Source organism: Oncorhynchus clarkii, chromosome 16 (assembly GCF_045791955.1).
Source record: "Oncorhynchus clarkii lewisi isolate Uvic-CL-2024 chromosome 16, UVic_Ocla_1.0, whole genome shotgun sequence".
Lineage (NCBI taxonomy): Eukaryota > Metazoa > Chordata > Actinopteri > Salmoniformes > Salmonidae > Oncorhynchus > Oncorhynchus clarkii.
Window position 1 is genome coordinate 25,206,971 of NC_092162.1, and position 18,952 is coordinate 25,225,922.

General features: G+C 42.6%; 1 protein-coding gene across 1 annotated transcript in view; it reads left to right on the top strand.

The window, feature by feature from the left end:
• LOC139367538 (low density lipoprotein receptor-related protein 2b) overlaps positions 1-18,952 on the top strand; it is a 108,594-nt gene that overhangs the window by 23,739 nt on the left and 65,903 nt on the right. The window contains exons 24-42 of the mRNA XM_071105783.1: positions 186-302; positions 579-775; positions 880-1,060; positions 3,805-4,053; positions 4,358-4,566; positions 4,851-5,035; positions 6,193-6,421; positions 7,293-7,470; positions 8,753-8,881; positions 9,229-9,395; positions 10,291-10,434; positions 10,676-10,785; positions 11,136-11,313; positions 13,635-13,848; positions 14,102-14,338; positions 14,513-14,704; positions 16,074-16,250; positions 16,686-16,981; positions 17,207-17,651. Of these exons, the coding sequence (XP_070961884.1) occupies positions 186-302; positions 579-775; positions 880-1,060; positions 3,805-4,053; positions 4,358-4,566; positions 4,851-5,035; positions 6,193-6,421; positions 7,293-7,470; positions 8,753-8,881; positions 9,229-9,395; positions 10,291-10,434; positions 10,676-10,785; positions 11,136-11,313; positions 13,635-13,848; positions 14,102-14,338; positions 14,513-14,704; positions 16,074-16,250; positions 16,686-16,981; positions 17,207-17,651 (3,834 nt within the window). The remainder of the gene's footprint in view (positions 1-185; positions 303-578; positions 776-879; positions 1,061-3,804; positions 4,054-4,357; positions 4,567-4,850; positions 5,036-6,192; positions 6,422-7,292; positions 7,471-8,752; positions 8,882-9,228; positions 9,396-10,290; positions 10,435-10,675; positions 10,786-11,135; positions 11,314-13,634; positions 13,849-14,101; positions 14,339-14,512; positions 14,705-16,073; positions 16,251-16,685; positions 16,982-17,206; positions 17,652-18,952) is intronic.

The window sequence follows — 18,952 nt, forward strand, 5'->3', positions numbered from 1 at the left end:
TAAGTACTCTTGTTAATCTAAGTTTTGTATTTTGCAATATTGTGCACTGTTTTCCCCCACCCTTTCTATTTCTCAACTATGCTCTTTTTTGCCTCATTTTCCTACTCTCCCTTCTCCTCCCCTCACAAATCCCCCTTTCCCTCTTCTCCTTTACCACACCTCCTCTTCTCTTCCACTCCTCTCAGAGTTCTCCTGTTCATCCTATGAGTTTGCCTGTGCCAGTGGTGACCATTGTGTCAGTAGCATCTACCGCTGCGACGGGGTCTTTGACTGTAGGGACCAATCGGATGAGAGCGGCTGCCGTAAGTCGACTCTACCCGCTTCCTGTACCATCATCCTGAGTTGACTCAGATTTCGAGTCATATGACAAATTCAGTTTTGTTTTTCCCGTAGGAAAAATAATTGCTTAATACTTCCTAACTTTGAGTATGGCTGTGTTTGAATTTTATTGCAAGGACTTATCAAGCCAAATATTTGTGCTCATCTGAGATTGAATCGTATATTAATTGTATCACATTCAGCCCTCCAATATCCTTTATGGACTCCTCAGTCAATGTGTTAATTTCTTACGTCTGCAGCCACGCGAGGACCTGGCCTCTGCCACAATGATGAGTTCCAGTGCCAGACGGACGGCCTGTGCGTGCCCGACGAGTGGGAGTGTGACGGGCATCACGACTGCGAGGACGGCTCGGACGAACACAACTCGTGCCCGCCTGTAACATGCCACATCAACTATTTCCAGTGCGCCAACGGCAACTGCATCTCTCCGAGCTGGGTGAGTGAGTGGATGGGTGAATGAATGAATTCATTTGATTGGACAAATTTTACATGCACGTGAGTGTATCGACTTGTTTCCATCGTGGACATTGTTATTATCAGGTGTGCGACGGCGACAACGACTGCAGGGACATGAGCGATGAGCAGAACTGCCCCACGCCTCCTTTCATGTGCCCCTCGGGCCAGTGGCTGTGCCCCACCGACCAGGTGTGCATCGTCCTGGGGAAGGTGTGCGATGGACAGCGGGACTGTCCCAATGGAGCTGATGAGTCACCCCTCTGCAGTGAGTGACAAGGACGTTTCTAGTTTAGAAGTAGTGTATGACATGTAATAACTTTCAGGTACATTAAGAAAGATGCCTGCACACTGTTGAGTGCTCCCGCAATGTTATTGTGCAAGGTTTTGACCTGAAGGTAGTAATGAGAGATTAAAGCTTTTTGAGTTTGGTTCGGTTTCGGTTAGATTATTAAAAAATATATTTATTTTTTTACATTAAATGCACTATGCATTATGTGGGTTGAATGCTGTAACAACACAGAATATACGTACTAATTCAAGTCCCATGAGGGTAGTGACAGCCCATTACTGCTTATCACTAAGCGATATGACATTTATACGTAATATTAACCATCCTTTATTCACATTACTTTTATAAAATATTTCAGTTGTGTGCATTAAATTTGTTTTATTTGTGCATTCTTCTGTCTTTTCTCTCCCTCTAAGTGTCTGCATGGTCATTGTAGTTAATTCAATTGAAAACAAATCAACATTACCACGTTTTCTGTGCTAAACTATGTAGAACAAATGCCTGTTGGAAACTACAACTCACTACTACACTGAACAATAATATTAACGTGTTGGTCCCTTGTTTCGTGACCTGAAATAAAAGATCCCAGAAATGTTCCATAAGCTTTTTTTCTCTAAAATGTTGCACACAAATTCATTACATCCCTTTTATTGAGCATTTCTCCTTTGCCAAAACGATCCATCCACCTAAAAGCTGTGTCATATCATAAGAATCTGATTAATCAGCATGGTCATTACACAGGTGCACCTTGTGCTGGGCACAACAAAAGGCCACTCTAAAATGTGCATTTCGGTCACACAACACAATGCCACAAAGTTTTGAGGGAGCATGCAATTGGCATGCTGCAGGAATATCCACCAGAGCTGTTGGCAGATAATTTTATGTTAATTTCTCTACCATAAGGCGTCTCCAACGTCGTTTTAGAGAATCACAACCGCAGACCACATGTAACCACGGCAGCCCAGGACCTCTACATCTGGCTTCTTCACCTGCAGGATCGTCTGAGACCAGCCACCCCCGACAGTTGATGAAACTGTGGGTTTGGACAGCCAAATCATTACTGCACAAAGTTGTCTCAGAGAAGCTCATCTGCGTGCTCGTTGTCCTCCCAGGATCTCGACCTGACTGCAGTTCGGCGTAGTAACCAACTTCAGTGGGTAAATGCTCACCTTCGATGGCCAATGGCACGCTGGAGAAGCGCCTCAAATGTTGATGTTAAGATTGACGTGTGATATACATTTTTAAAATGGTCATGGATGTTGAGTGAAGACTTGTTTAAGTCTGTCCATTTTAGGTGAGGGCGCCATGCAATAAGTAGTAGTGGTACTAGCGTGACTTTAACATGTGACAACATACACTCTATATGCAGAAGTATGTGGACACCCCTTCAAATGAGTGGATTTGACTATTTCAGCCACACCCATTGCTGACAGGTGTATAAACCGAGCACACCGCCATGCAATCTCCATAGACAAACATTGGCAGTAGAATGGCCTTTCTGAAGAGCTCTGTGACTTTTTCAGTGACGTTTCACCGTCATACGATGCCACCTTTCCAACAAGTCAGTTTGTCTAATTTCTGCCCTGCTAGAGCTGCCACGGTCAGCTGTAAGTGTTGTTATTGTGAAGCAGAAACTTCTAGGAGAATCAACGGCTCAGCAGCAAAGTGGTAGGCCACACAAGCTCACAGAATGGGACCGCCGATTGCTGAAGCGCGTAAAAATGGTCTGTCCTCGGTTGCATCACTCCCTGCCGAGTTCCAAACTGCATCTGGAAGCAACGTCAGCACAATAACTTTTCATCAGGAGCTTCATGAAATGGGTTTCCATTGCTGAGCAGCTGCACACAAGCCTAAGATCACCATGCGCAAAGCCAAGCGACGGCTGGAGTGGTGGAAATGCGTTCTCTGGAGTGATGAATCACTCTTCACCATCTGGCAGTCTGATGTAAGAATCTGCGTTTGGCAGATGCCAGGAGAATGATACCTGCCCGAATGCATAGTGCAAACTGTAAAGTTTGGTGGACGAGGAGTAATGGTCTGGGGCTGTTTTTCATGGTTCGGGCTAGGCCCCTTAGTTCCAGTGAAGGGGAATTTTAACACTACAGCATACAATGACATTCTAGACGATTCTGTGCTTCCAACTTTGTGTCAACAGTTTGGGAAAGACCCTTTCCTGTTTCAGCATGACAATGCCCCTGTGCACATAGTGAGGTCCATACAGAAATGATTTGTTGATCTGTGTGGAAGAACTTGACTGGCCTGCGTAGAGCCCTGACCTCAACCTGATCGAACACATTTGGGATGAATTGGAACGCCGACAGCGAGCCAGGCCTAATCGCCCAACACCAGTGCCTGACCTTACTAATGCTCTTGTGATTGAATGGAAGCAAGTCCCCGCAGCAATGTTCCAACATCTAGTGGAAAGCCTTCCCAGAAGAGTGGAGGCTGTTAGAGCAGCACAAGGGGACCAACTCCATATTAATGCCCATGATTTTAGAATGAGATGTTCCACGAGCAGGTGTCCAGTTACTTTTGGTCTAACATTTAATATGTTTAAATATTACGTTTATTTAACAGTGACACATATACTGTAATTAAAACATAACTCTCAAGGAGAAATGTGATGCATTGTACTAGATTTAGCTAAACGAGTCATTTATCTCTACTGTCCCTGAGCAGGTGAACCAATAAACATGCCTCCATGTTTGTTCCCTCCATAGACCAGGAGGACTGCGCATTGAACAACGGGGGCTGCAGTGACGGCTGTATCCAGGGTCCTTTCGGAGCAGAGTGTACCTGTCAACCAGGCTACCAGCTCCTCAACGACTCCAAGACCTGCGACGACATCGACGAGTGTTCCATCCCAGGCTGGTGTAGCCAGCAGTGCTACAACGAGAGAGGCTCCTTCCGCTGCTCCTGCTCAGAAGGCTACCTGCTAGAGGCCGATAGTCGCTCCTGCAAAGCCACCGGTAAGGGAGCAACCTGACATTTGAGCTGTTCGTTCATTGCTATTTGCACTTCGACAGAATACATTTATCTTTATAATTTTGAGGTGAAAGTGATGTGATTATTTTGACATTACAGTAAAAAAACAAATCCCAATAGTTTTTATTGGCGAATACAAAGAAAGATATTGTTATGGAAAAACATTTGCCATGTAATGTTAGCAAATATTTGTTATTACAATATATTTGTATTAACCTAAACTCTAACTCCCTCTAATCTATTGTGAAATACTTTTCTTGTACTTACTATTTATTTGTTTACCCGCAGACCCCACAGCAGCCACGCTCCTAGTTGCCAAGCGCAGTCAGATCATCTCCAACAAAGTCAATCTCCAACCGCCCCTCATCCACCCTGTGGTCAGCGGTTCCGACATCGTGACCGTTGACTTTGACCGCTTGACCAGCAGAATCTACTGGGCCGACGCCTCGCTGAAGAAGATCTTTACCTCCTTTCAGAATGGCACGGACAGACGCGAGGTCTGAGAACATACGTTAGGAACACGCTGAATAATGGTTATTTTTCGGTTATTGCTCCAAGAAAAAAAAGCCTTCGTCCAGTTTTTAATAACAAATATAGTTATTTAACATACATCAGAATCCTGTGCCTTATTAGGATTCTTAATATTTCATCCGTATTAAACAGTATGACCTATATGACGCGCTGAAACTCCAAAATACAATAATTCAAGCACATGAAATTGAACTCCACTTAGGGTCTACAGTGTTCTAATATACCACACTTTGTTCTTCTGTGGTTCTAGGTGTTCTCCACTGGTCTAATGGTACCGGAGAGCATAGCTGTGGACTGGGTGGCGAGGAACCTTTACTGGACCGACTCGGTGATGGAGAACATCGAGGTGTCCACTCTGGACGGCCGCTTCAGGAAGGTTCTCCTCACCAAGAACGTCACCAGCCCCCGTGGACTGGCTCTGGACCCCCGAAACCAGTAAGGCCTTTCACTGCTAACCATAGGAACACAGCAATGATTGAATGATCAGTAGCACTGAAAGGTACCTACATAAGGATTTTAAAGCACATTCATTAACCATACATAGCACATTCATTAACCATACATAGCACATTCATTAACCATACATAGCACATTCATTAACCATACATAGCACATTCATTAACCATACATAGCACATTCATTAACCATACATAGCACATTCATTAACCATACATAGCACATTCACTAACCATACATAGCACATTCACTAACCATACATAGCACATTCACTAACCATACATAGCACATTCACTAACCATACATAGCACATTCATGAGCAGTAGACAATAATTCATGAAATTCCTGTCAACAAATGCTCAAATTATGAATGACTTAAGTTACTTAATTACTGCTTATGAATGTGTTATGTATGGTTAATGAATGTGTTATGTATGGTTAATGAATGTGTTATGTATGGTTAATGAATGTGTTATGTATGGTTAATGAATGTGTTATGTATGGTTAATGAATGTGTTATGTATGGTTAATGAATGTGCTATGTATGGTTAATGAATGTGTTATGTATGGTTAATGAATGTGCTATGTTTGTTCACATTAATGTGTTATGTATGGTTAATGAATGTGCTATGTATGGTTAATGAATGTGCTATGTATGGTTAATGAATGTGTTATGTATGGTTAATGAATGTGTTATGTATGGTTAATGAATGTGTTATGTATGGTTAATGAATGTGCTATGTATGGTTAATGAATGTGTTATGTATGGTTAATGAATGTGTTATGTATGGTTAATGAATGTGTTATGTATGGTTAATGAATGTGCTATGTATGGTTAATGAATGTGTTATGTATGGTTAATGAATGTGTTATGTATGGTTAATGAATGTGCTATGTATGGTTAATGAATGTTAATGGTGTTATGCTGTCCCTTTTTAGGAACCCTTCAAATAAAGAATTGCTAAATCATCCAGCACCACTGCATTTGACTTTACATGTTGTTCTCTGAATCATTATTGTGCATTCTCTCTCTCTCTGTTGAGTTCTCCACATCTACCTTATTCACTGCACAATCACAGCACAGCAAAGGTTACAGAAAAATGTGCATAATTGATTTGGCATTTGACCTTTCCCAGCACCAACGTAATGTTCTGGTCAGACTGGGGTCAGAACCCGAGGATAGAGATGGCCTACATGGACGGCACCGGGAGACAGGCCATTGTCACCACCAAGCTCTACTGGCCCAACGGTCTGGCCCTGGACTACACCACGCGCCGGGTCTACTTTGCTGACGCCTACCTCAAGTACATCAACTACTGCGATTACAACGGCAACAACCGCTTCCAGGTCATGGCCAGTGATATGGTGAGCATGGGTAAAACCAGCAGGCTGAGGTTGTCCTAAACTGGACACTGTACACTAGTATCTTATTCTTATTGTAAGGGCCCATGAATCATTTGTTCTCATGGCACTACTTCCTACAGTATCGCATTCATTGTTAACACTTAATGCAGATGGTAATGCATTGTATCGTAAGACTTGAGCATAAGCATTTATGACCCTTCATAATGTCTTAGTATCATCTCATGTTTGTGGCTGCTATATAAATACATGATAAGTTGTATAGTAAGACATTATAAAGGCTCAAATTATAACATGTAATAAGTTGTAATAAGTTGTATAATTAGACATTATAAATGCTCCAACTATAACATGTAATACGTTGTATAATAAGACATTATAAAGGCTCAAACTATAACATGTAATAAGTTGTATAATAAGACATTATAAAGGCTCAAACTATAACATGTAATAAGTTGTAATAAGTTGTATAATAAGACATTATAAAGGCTCAAACTATAACATGTAATAAGTTGTATAATAAGACATTATAAAGGCGCAAACTATAACATGTAATAAGTTGTAATAAGATGTATAATAAGACATTATAAAGGCTCAAACTATAACATGTAATAAGTTGTAATACGTTGTATAATAAGACATTATAAAGGCTCAAACTATAACATGTAATAAGTTGTATAATAAGACATTATAAAGGCTCAAACTATAACATGTAATAAGTTGTCATGAGTTGTATAATAAGACATTATAAAGGCTCAAACTATAACATGTAATAAAGGATTGAACACGTTGACTTTCAGTAAAGTGTCACCCTTTTATCCTTTATAAATCCCGGTTTCTCACCCACTCTGTCCTTCCCCCTACCTCTCTGTAGGTTCTTCAACACCCCCACGGTATGACCATCTTCGAGGACCACATCTACTGGTCGGAGCGCTATACTTACCAGGTCCTGAGGACCAACAAGTTCCACGGGGGAAACACGACCACCGTGATCACCAACGTCTACCAGCCCATGGGCATTGTCATGGACCACCCCATCAAACAACCAGCAGGTAACATTCAAACAAACAGTAGGTACTGTTCCAACAAATTCTGGATGACATTCTAACAACCAGCGGGTAACTTTCAAAATACGTCCATAAAACATTCAAACTTACCATTTGTTTATAGTGGATAGTGCTGAACAATTAAAATACATTCTGGTTATTGTTAAATTATTTGAATTCCATTTCGTTTTTTTTTTTGGTGAGGGCAAATCACAGTTTCTCTAGAGAAATCAGATCAAGCCTGAACTGTGCGTTGTAGTAGGGAGTTCTACGTATGTCACGGTCGTCATAAAGAGGAGACCAACGCACAGCGTGACCAGAATACATTCGTCTTTAATTAAGAAAGAACACTTAACAAACTATAACAAAACGACCGTGACGCTACAATAACAAGTGCTGACAGGCAACTACACATAGACAATAACCCACAAAACCAAAATGGCAACCTAAATAGGATCCCCAATCAGAGACAACGATAAACAGCTGTCTCTGATAGGGAACCATTTTGGTTTTGTGGGTTATTGTCTATGTGTAGTTGCCTGTTCTGCACTTCTATATAGCCTCACGGTCGTTTTGTTAGTTTGTTTAGTGTTCTTTCTTTATTAAAAGAAGAATGTATTCAAATCAGGCTGCGCCTTGGTCTCCTCTATACGACGAACGTGACAACGTAGTTTAGCGCAGAAAATGTGATAATTAACTATAACCATAACCCATTGCGCACCTCATTGTCCGGTCTGAGATGGAGAGAAGTGATAGAAGAAGGCACAAGCGAGAGGGATAGAGAGCTTCGTGAGGCATCTCTACCTGAAAATACATGATATGTGGTTGATAGTTGGTGTTTAGCCTTATTTACTTTGAAGAACTACTAAAACAGTGATTTTGTCAGACCGCATAGGCAGCAGCTCTATAGAGATGAGATGATGACTTGGAAGCCTAAAACAAATGTAATATACACAACAACTGAAATGTTCTATTAAAGTAAGGTAATGTGAATAAATTATGGTTAATAAGCATGTGGCAGCCACTACCATCATTGGACTTTTATTAATTGTTTTATTCTGTGATACAGCATTCAACCCACATAAATGTATTGCATAAGGCATTTCAAGTTTAAAAAAAAAAATATATATATATATATATATATAATCGAAAACCGTGATTATTTTTAAATAATTGAACCGAAACCGAACTGACCTCAAAAAGCACTAACCGCTCAGCACTAGTAGTGGATAAAGCATGACTTTATAGTTCCATTGACATGATTGTTCCATTGCTTTCCACTATGCAGCAATCAACCCATGCGCGGAGCACCTGTGCAGTCAGCTGTGCCTACTGTCTGGCTTTAGGCCCAGGTACTACACCTGCCACTGCCAGTCTGGCTGGAACCTCAACAGTGATGGGCGCACCTGCATCAAAGGTACCCTAACAGCAGCTCTAATGATAGGCTTGTATAGCATCTCTCTTAACTCATCTATTTGACCTGATTTAATTATTGCTGTCATAGTACAGTACAAGGGATTGTTTTCTATTCCTAATCAATTGTATTGTTTTCTGTACCACTCTGATTTATACTATCCTGTATGAAGGCAAATGTGTTATGTAGTTGTCATGACATGATAAATGGAGATAACGATTTCGCAAAGGCCAATCGGAAAAAAACAATGGTAGATTGTGCTTTCCTGTCTTGCTTGTCTCTTTCATATTCTATTCCACTCCACTCCACTCCACCTCATCCCTTCCTATCCTACTCTGTCTCTACCTCAGATGACACTCCGTTCCTGATGGTGGTGAGGGAGACTGTGATCTTCGGCATCCCTGTGGACCCGGCCGACCCCTCCAACAACGCCATGGCACCCGTGTCTGGCATCACTCACGGGCGGGACATTGACTTTGACGACCAGGAGCAGTTTGTCTATTGGGTGCAGGGCTCGGTGAGTGACAAGTTGCTCACAGTAAATAAGCCACTATCATTTTAAGGGTTGCAAAAATCTGGTTTTGCAAAATTTCCAGGTTTTCCAGAAATCCCGGTTGTGAGATTCCCGTAATAGGGCAGGAATAAGCAGAGAATCTGGAATCCTCCAACCAGGATTTCTTGAGGGAAAAAATGGGATGGTTACTGGAATCTTGCAACTTTAACCATTTTGAATGCTGTAAGGGCGGAATCCCAGCTTAATATGCACACACTTAACTAGACTCTTGCTTAACTCACACATTGATGTCAGAGGAGGATTTGCCCCTGTTAGGTTCTGACAAACAGAGTAAAAACTCAAACGGACAACTCGGGAAAAGCTCAAACCAAGTTTATTCACCCACCGGGGTCCAACAGCTGAAAAGACAAATACATGTTTACACAAGTGCATATATTTATACCCTCTACTGGGCAGAGTCCACTTCTTGCACATCTAGACAGCCAATACATCTCTATTGCTGGGCAGGAACTTAAGTGATTCCTCTCATGGATGTAGTCACGGCCTTGCCTCCTGTGTGTGTATGTCATAGGACTGTTCCTGCTCACTACATCTGACCTGACCTCGGCCCACATTCCTCACTTCTCCCTAATCCACGGCTATACAACCTTATCAGTGACTGAAACCAGACTGTTACTCTTTCTCTCTCTCCATAGGATACATGAGATTTGACAATAACATGTGCTGACAGAATGTACATTTTCTGGGCTCCCCTCTCTCACTTAGTAGATTTCCGTACACCCAGTTCTAATATGGTAACATGAATAAGGATATTTCAAGTTAGAACCCAAAACTCACTTATTTCAAGTCTGGATTCGAGTCTAATATAAGTTAATTGTTTGCTGTCTCCCACTCGCAGAGCTCCATTTACAGGGTGAAAACTGATGGAACCAATAGGACTCTGTTTGCTCCATCTGCAATCATTGGCTCGCCCTCTGGTCTGGCTTTTGATTGGATAACTCGCATGATGTACTACACTAATCCAACTAATAAAGCAATAGAGGTAGCGTGTCATGTCCTCATTGTAAATGATGTATATCTGACTTGCTTTTGTAGAGATACAATGTCATTACTTGGCTCAAGGTGTTACTGGAACCAATATAGAGATGATAACTGAGTAGTTTCATGCTAATTGTGACTCTATCTCTTTACTTTGCATAATGTAGTCTTTTAACTGCGTTGGTAGTAACGTGGTTATAATGTATTAATTTAACATGATATAGCAAGTTTCTCATCTACCTTAGGTCATTCGTGTGGATGGAGTTCAACTCTACAGGAAGACCATCATCACAAACACAGGGAAGCCAGAGGGAGCAGGGGAGCCTATTGGAATAGCCCTGGACCCAGCCAGAGGGTAAACACTCATCTGTGTATCATTATTACTAGTTACAAAGGATACAACTAAATAAATGTAATACTGACAAAGAAGTAGTACTGTGTGTGTGTGTGTCGTCCTGCATGTTTAATTGTCAAGTATTGATACTGTACAGTTTGTTGGCTACTGATTTATTTAGGAAGTAAAATAATCAATGTGACTTTATACCAACATTGTACCAAGCATTTCATAACGTTATAGGGAAAGTCAACGACAACACCAGACATATTTTGAATTGCTAGTTAGTCTTCATTCCATGTCATCATCAGTGGATTAATACTAACGCTAGTGCTAATTAATACTGAACTTTCTGACTTCCTGCTTGCTAGTCAATTGTTCTGGACAGACCGAGGGACAGACAGTGGCGTACCTCCTAAGGTTGCCAGTGCTGACATGGATGGAGGCAACCTGAGGAACCTCTATACCGTCAACCAGGGGATCATTGGGTTCATCACCGCAGACATCGCTATGAGCAAGCTGTACTGGGGCGTAGCCGGCACCGGAGTGGTGGGTACCGAGTTACACAGAAACAAATATATAAAATCAAATTTTATTGGTCACATACACATATTTGCAGATGTTATTACCGGTGTGGCGAAATGCTTGTGTTCCTAGCTCCAACAGAGCAGTATTATCTAACAATTCACAACAATACACACAAATCTAAAAGTAAAATAATTGAATTAAAACCTCTAGTGACTCCCCATCCCTCATGCGTAATCATCGACTGACACTAATTAGCATAACGCAACGGACATAAATATTCCTAGAAAATATTCCTATTCATGAAAATCACAAGTGAAATATATTGAGACACAGCTTAGCCTTTTGTTAATCACCCTGTCATCTCAGATTTTCAAAATATGCTTTACAGCCAAAGCTAGACAAGCATTTGTGTAAGTTTATTGATAGCCTAGCATAGCATTTTGTCCAGCTAGCAGCAGGTAACTTGGTCACGGAAATCAGAAAAGCAATCAAATTAAATCGTTTACCTTTGATGAGCTTCGGATGTTTTCACTCACGAGACTCCCAGTTAGATAGCCAATGTTCCCTTTTTCCAAAAATATTATTTTTGTAGGCGAAATAGCTCCGTTTGTTCTTCACGTTTGGCTGAGAAATCGCCCTGAGAAATATCCCGAATTAGCTCCATAATATCGACAGAAACATGGCAAACATTGTTTATAATCAATCCTCAAGGTGTTTTTCAAATATCTATTTGATAATATATCCACCGGGACAATTGGTTTTTCAGTAGGACCGATTGGAATAATGGCTACCTCTGTATTTTACGCGAGAATCACTCTGGGAGCCATCAGGTGACCAGTTGCGCAATGTAGCCGCTTACGGGTATTCTTCAACATAAATGCGTAAAATTACATCACAATGCTGTAGAAAAAACTTTAGAGTGTTTTCTATCCTAAGCTGTCAATTATATGCATATTCTAGCATCTTGTCCTGACAAAATATCCCGTTTACTACGGGAACGTTATTTTTCCAAAAATGAAAATACTGCCCCCTAGTCACAAAAGGTTTTTAAGAAATATATCAATATTAGGACGAGCAATGTCGGAGTGGCATTGACTAAAATACAGTATAATAGAATACAGTATATACATATGAGATGAGTAAAGCAGTATGTGAACATTATTAAAGTGACTAGTGTTCCATTATTAAAGTGGCCAGCGATTCCATGTCAATTTATATAGGGCAGCAGCCTCTAAGGTGCAGGGTTGAGTAACCGGGTGGTAGCCGGCTAATGATGGCTATTTAACAGTCTGATGGCCTTGAGAAAGAAGCTGTTTTTCAGTCTCTCGGTCCCAGCTTTGATGCACCTGTACTGACCTCGCCTTCTGGATGATGGTAGGGAGAACATGCCGTGGGTTGGGTGGTTGATGTTCTTGATGATCTTTTTGGCCTTCCTGTGACATCGGGTGCTGAAGGTGTACTTAAGGGCAGGCAGTGTGCCCCCGGTGATGCGTTGGCTAGACCGCACCACCCTCTTGAGAGCCCTGCGGTTGCGGGCGGTGTAGTTACCTTACCAGGCGGTGATACAGCCCGACAGGATGCGCTTTATTGTGCATCTATAAAAGTTTGTTAGGGTCTTAGGGACCATCCCGAATTTCTACAGCCTCCTGAGGTTGAAGAGGCACTGTTGCGCCTTCTTCACCACACTGTCTGTGTGGGTGGACCATTTCAGATCGTGATGTGTACGCCGTGGTAATTGAAGCTTTCCACCTTCTCCACTGCGGTCCCGTCTATGTGGATAGGGGCGTGCTCCCTCTGCTGTTTCCTGAAGTCCATGATCAGCTCCTTCGTTTTGATGACTTTGAGGGAGAGGTTATTTTCCTGGCATCACTCCTGACATCCTCCCTGTAGGCTGTCTCGTCATTGTCTGTAATCAGGCCTACTACTGTTGTGTCGTCTGCAGACTTGAGGAGAATATATGCCATTTAGAAGACACTAAAGCGACTTATGTGTGCATACATGTTATGTATGGGTGGTCCTGGGAATCGAACCCACTACCCTGTCTTTACAAACGCCATGTTCTACCAACTGAGCTACAAAGGACCACACGAACGGGCGGATGGACATGCATGCGCGAACACGCACAACCACTGTCGTATTCATTTCTCATTTAGTGCACACAACTTTATTGCATATCATATACGTGTTGTTGTATGTGTCTGAAACACCACTAGCCCTAGTAATAATTACCCTAAGGGGACAAATAAGGTTGTACTGAATTGTATTGAATAGTGCTGCAACTGAAACATACAGTAACTCTAAATGTCCCTGACTCCCTCTACTCTCCCTTTCCCTGTGAACAGATTGAGTGTGGTACGATGGACGGGGTCAGCAGGGTGACCATAGTGAGCCAGCTGTCCCACCCCTGGGGCCTCACAGTGCACCAGGATTACCTCTACTACACCGACCTGGACTACGAGGTCATCGAGAGGGTGGACAAGGGCACCGGGGCCAACATGGTCGTGCTGAGGAGTGGGATGATAGGAGTCCGAGCCCTCAAAGTCCACGCCCGAGACAGTGAGTGTGGCTACCTACAGCTAACCTAGTCCGCTAGTCTTTTTTCAACAGAGAGCGACAGTATGTAGAGTATGATACGGAACATTTTACTGATCCGATATTGGGTACATTTGCCACCAAGTAGATTAAAAGGTCCTTGAAATTTCATGTAATCATGCAAGTTGGTGTCAGTGGGAGATTTTTGTGAACATAATGTGTTCCACACAGGCATTATATCTCAAGTTAATTTCTCATCCTTTCTCTTCTTCCCCAGACTCGGCCGGCACCACCAACGGCTGCAGCACCAACAATGGGGCCTGTCCCCACCTGTGTTTGCCCAAGCCTGGGGGCCAGAAGACATGTGTCTGCACCACGGGCTTAGTGCCTTCCCAGGATGGCACCACCTGCGTGCAGTACGACTCCTACGCAGTGGTCTCCACCCCCAGACTTATCCGAGGCTTCCACATCAACAGCTCCGACCACTCGGAGGCCATGGTGCCTGTTGCTGGATGTACGTAACCCTAACTCTAACTATATAAAGTAACCGGACCTAAATATACCCTAAGTCTATGTCTGAAACACATCTTGTCATGAATCCTCTTTCACAAATCTATACCCAACTTTGTTACTAACTTACACTGTAACTGAGTATCTCGATAAGTTAACATGTCTTTGCCCACTGCAGACTCTTACTCTGTGATGGACAAGCTGGATCTCCACGTCGCCTCTAGGTACATCTACTGGATCGACAACAGCACTTCCGGCTCGTACAGAGGGATCTTCAGGGCCCAGACAGACGGTGGAAGCTTCACTCCCGTCGTCAACCAAGGCATCGGCCGAGGTGGCATACAAGGGATGGCTGTGGACTGGATCTCAGGTTAGGATCCATGATGTAAAGAGTTGAGAGACATACTCCAAGTTGTAAATAGTTCTGGTACAGATCCTCATCTATATACCACATCCAGCAGGCAAAAGTGGTTGAAATGACTTTATGCAATTGTTACCTGGAGAAAAATGGGGGGTAGTATTTTTTTATTTAGTCCAGGGGAGGGTCATGTAATTCCTAATCGATTGAATGTTAGTATTTGTCAGCATTTCGGAATTTACGCATTGAATTAGACTCTGTGTAACTTTGACGTACAACCCAAAAGAACTGGGGCATATTCATCACGATGGTTCTGTTGCAAAACTTTTTGTTTTTAGAATTCTAGCCTCTCTCTTCCAGCTACAGTGCGCAATAGGCCATAGGCTACGGACGCAAGCCTCTGCTATACCTCTTCTCGTGAAATCCCAGGAAAAGCTATAGGCTACAAAAACTATAGGATTTATTTTTTTGCTGTTGCATTTTCTTTATACTAGGCATTATAGGCTTTTCGTGGAGAGTTGAAGGCTTTCTTGCTACTGCTGAATGTAAAATAGGCATTGGCCAAATGAACTGTCGGGGAAAGTTGCAGGAGAGAGAGTGCAGTGATGATAACATTGCTGCACAGAAGTAGCCTATTAAATGGTTGCACAGGACAGAAAGACGGCGAGGAAAGAGGATCCGAATGAATTTACATCCATTAGAAAAATGGAAATCACTTTCAAACCACATGAGCAACGAGGCGATCAATGACACGATGTAAAAGATGTGCAGGCTGAACAGCGTTTGTTGTTGAATTTCAGCATTTGATGAACATTTTCATTAAGCTACATGTATTTGAAATATTATTTGCAGTTGTCACAATAACAATGAACACACTTTGAAGCACTGAATGGCCTGTGCTATCACCTTATTAATAGGCCTACGGCGTGCAGTAGGATGCGTTGACAGTTGATTGACGGGTGTAGGCTACTGTAGAATGTAAACTTTCTTCTAGTGTGGATGCTTGCCAACGTTTTATAGTTATGTATAATATATCGTTCGATTTATCGTCCTTGGTGTGGACGGCCCTTAACGCTTAAATTGGTAAATTCCCCCTTCTAGCGGATAACATGAATGTGGTATGAATACAGCAGTGGTTCTCAACCACGGGTTTATTTTGATAGAAAGCACGTCTGCAACATTGATAGCCTACTAAAAAGGGGTTTAATATAACCTGATATTTTGTTTAAATAATTATTTTTGGACGGGGGGGAGTTTTAGTTTTTTTTTTAATTCCTCAGGGGAAAGGCCATCCATTTTCATTTCAAAAAGGTCCAGGTATCCCTCAATATAAATGTTGTTCACTCCCTAAATGTTCTTTCTCCCATCCTCTCCCCCTTAGGCAACCTCTACTTCACCAACGCTATTGAGGCCCAGACCTACTTGGAGGTGACCCGCCTCGAAACCCCCTACCGCACGGTCCTCCTCAAGTCCACTGAGGACCGGCCCAGTGACCTTGCCGTCAGCCCCAAGCTCCGTTTTCTCTTCTGGGCCGACGGAGGCCAGAACCCCAAAATTGGTAGGTGGTCCAGAGGTTATAGAGGTTGACCAATAACCGAAAGGTTGCCGTTTCAGGTCCCCGGCTGGGCGATGAGAACAGTGACCTAGGGTGGTCTAGCGGTCTAAGCCGCTGTTTGTGGCACACGTCTAAAGGGTTGGCATAGGTTTGAATCCGGCCTATTGCCCTTTGACACAACTTCTCTATCTTTCCCCACTCACCCCCTTTCTCCGTTCAATAAAGTCAGAAAACACCTTACATATACAAAAGGAAAAGTGGGAATTGAACTGGCTACTGGAGGGCTGATGGTGTCATTACTACCACTACCGTTGTGCCCTTGAGCAAGGCCCTTAACCCCCAAAATAGCTTTCCATGCAGTGGTGCTGCACCTAAAACTGTGCATAAACCCTGTGCCTTTCAATGTGTGTGTAACAAATGTATTATTTTCTATTCTAGAACGTGCCCAGCTAGATGGTGCCAACCGCACCGTGTTAGCCTCCGAGAGCCTTGCATCGCCACGCGGCCTCACTGTCGACTACACCAACGATTTCCTGTACTGGACAGACGACGTGCTGGATATGATTTCGCGCATGGCGGCCGATGGGACACAGAGGGAGATTGTCCGTTATGGGAGTCGATACCCGGCTCCCTACGGATTGTCGATATTTGGGAATTCTATGTTGTGGGTGGATAGAAAGCTCGGGAAGCTTTTCCAGGCCAGCAAGGATCCAGCGAATACGACTCAGCCAGAGGTGATTATGAAGTAGCTTTATTTTGCCCAGTGTCTTAAAAATGTATTATCAAAGTAACATAACAAAATACTTATAATTAATGTACACAACAATGTATGCAACGAGTAAACCCACAGCATACAATTCCTAGACAAGCTGCACAAAAGTACCACAAAATCACAAAGCACAAAATAGTGTCTTTTCACATTCAAAGACCGAATATAACAACGCCACTGTCATCACCAGGTGATCCGCGACGGCATTGACGGGCTCACGGACGTGGTGGTCTTCAACTCCCACGTGCAGCCCACCGCTGCCAACCTGGTGGGTTTCAACCCGTGCCAGGAGGACAATGGGCGCTGCCAGCAGCTCTGCTTCGCCCTGCCCGAGCAGGAGAAACCCACTTGCGCCTGCGCCCACGGTTCGCTCCTCAACAATGGAGTGTCGTGTGGCTACGGTCTGGACGAATTCCTGGTATTCACCACAGACTACACCATGAATAGTTTACGTTTAGACCCCTCCGATCACACTAGCCCCTACCCTACTATCAACCTGGGCTATAATGTAGTGGCGCTGGATTTTGACTTTGCAGACAAGAGGATATTTTTTACTCAGTACCTGGGGATAGGCCGAAGCAGGATAGGCTATGTCATCACCACGGTTACCGGTGCACCTGTCATCATAGCCGACAGTAAGTGTTGTGAATCCGAGGGTTGGGGAAGACAATGTATAGTGTGGTTTTCCAGTTTTTGTAATGATTGTGAAAATGATGAAATTGTGAAAATTATGATAATGCCCTTTTTGTGGAAGAGTTTGAAAAAAATGCCTAGAATTTCAGCCTGCTCAGATTGTGACATCACAATCGGATCTGATTATTCTGATCAATGACCAGTCATCCTTTATTTGCATATGTATCCTCCTACTTTTAAGGGTAAGCGCTAGGCTGTAGAGTCTAGACCAGTGTTCGATCTACAAGGCATTCCTTGTCAATCACCAAACATTTATGTTAAAACCAAACGATAAAGCCTTGCCTTCCTATTTGCGTTATTATTTTTTATTTTTTAGAGCTCTTGCTGATAGACGCACTTGATTCAGCAGCTATAGCACCGGGAAGGCAAAGTATTCCCACTTTGAACCATTTCATGTGTCTGAAGGTAGAACTCCGCCTACCCTGCAGGCCAAGAGAACAGATCAAGTGCACCTATAGGTTTACTGCTGGCCAATCAGAAAGCTCAGATCACCGTGTCTGCACAGTTTCCTCGAGCCATAGACTGTAAAAAGAAACCTTGAACGCACAGCAAAGTTAATACTGTGAGATTTCTAAACATTTAAAACCATGACTAGAGAGAGACAACGAATACAGCAAAGAGCTGCTGTTTTTATGAGTAACTTCATGTTTATGTTGTTATTCAGCACTGTCAACACTTTGCTCAATATTTTATTAGCCATAAAATCTCTCTTCTTCCATTTACGCTACAACCAGCACTGCAGCTGCAATGAATTAGTATTTTCGAAGTGTTTCGATAAGCTTGCATTGTTATTTTTAGCGACATATGTCTTTTTTAATATCGAGGAATATTTCACTTTCTCTGGTCATAGGAGTGACAACATGAATTGGTGCATTAGGCAGAAATAATGCAGTGTGACTTGACTTTCGCCATCAGCTGGAAGACTGCCCCCTTTTCTCTGTGGAGGGAGGGAGGGAGGGCAAAGGGACGGTGAGTGAGGTGAGAGGCAGTCTCACCATTGCTCCCTCCCCTCAGACTATCTATCCAGGCCATCAGTCTATTAAAAACAAAAAGTGAATTATTATTATACACTGTAAAAGTGTGAAATAATTTTATCATTGTTATTTCCTGATATTTGCTGGTACAATCTACATTGAACAAAAAAGATATATATGACATGCACATTTTTCAAAGATTTTACAGTTCATTTAAGGAAATCAGTGAATTGAAATAAATAAATTAGGCCCCAATCAATGCATTTCAT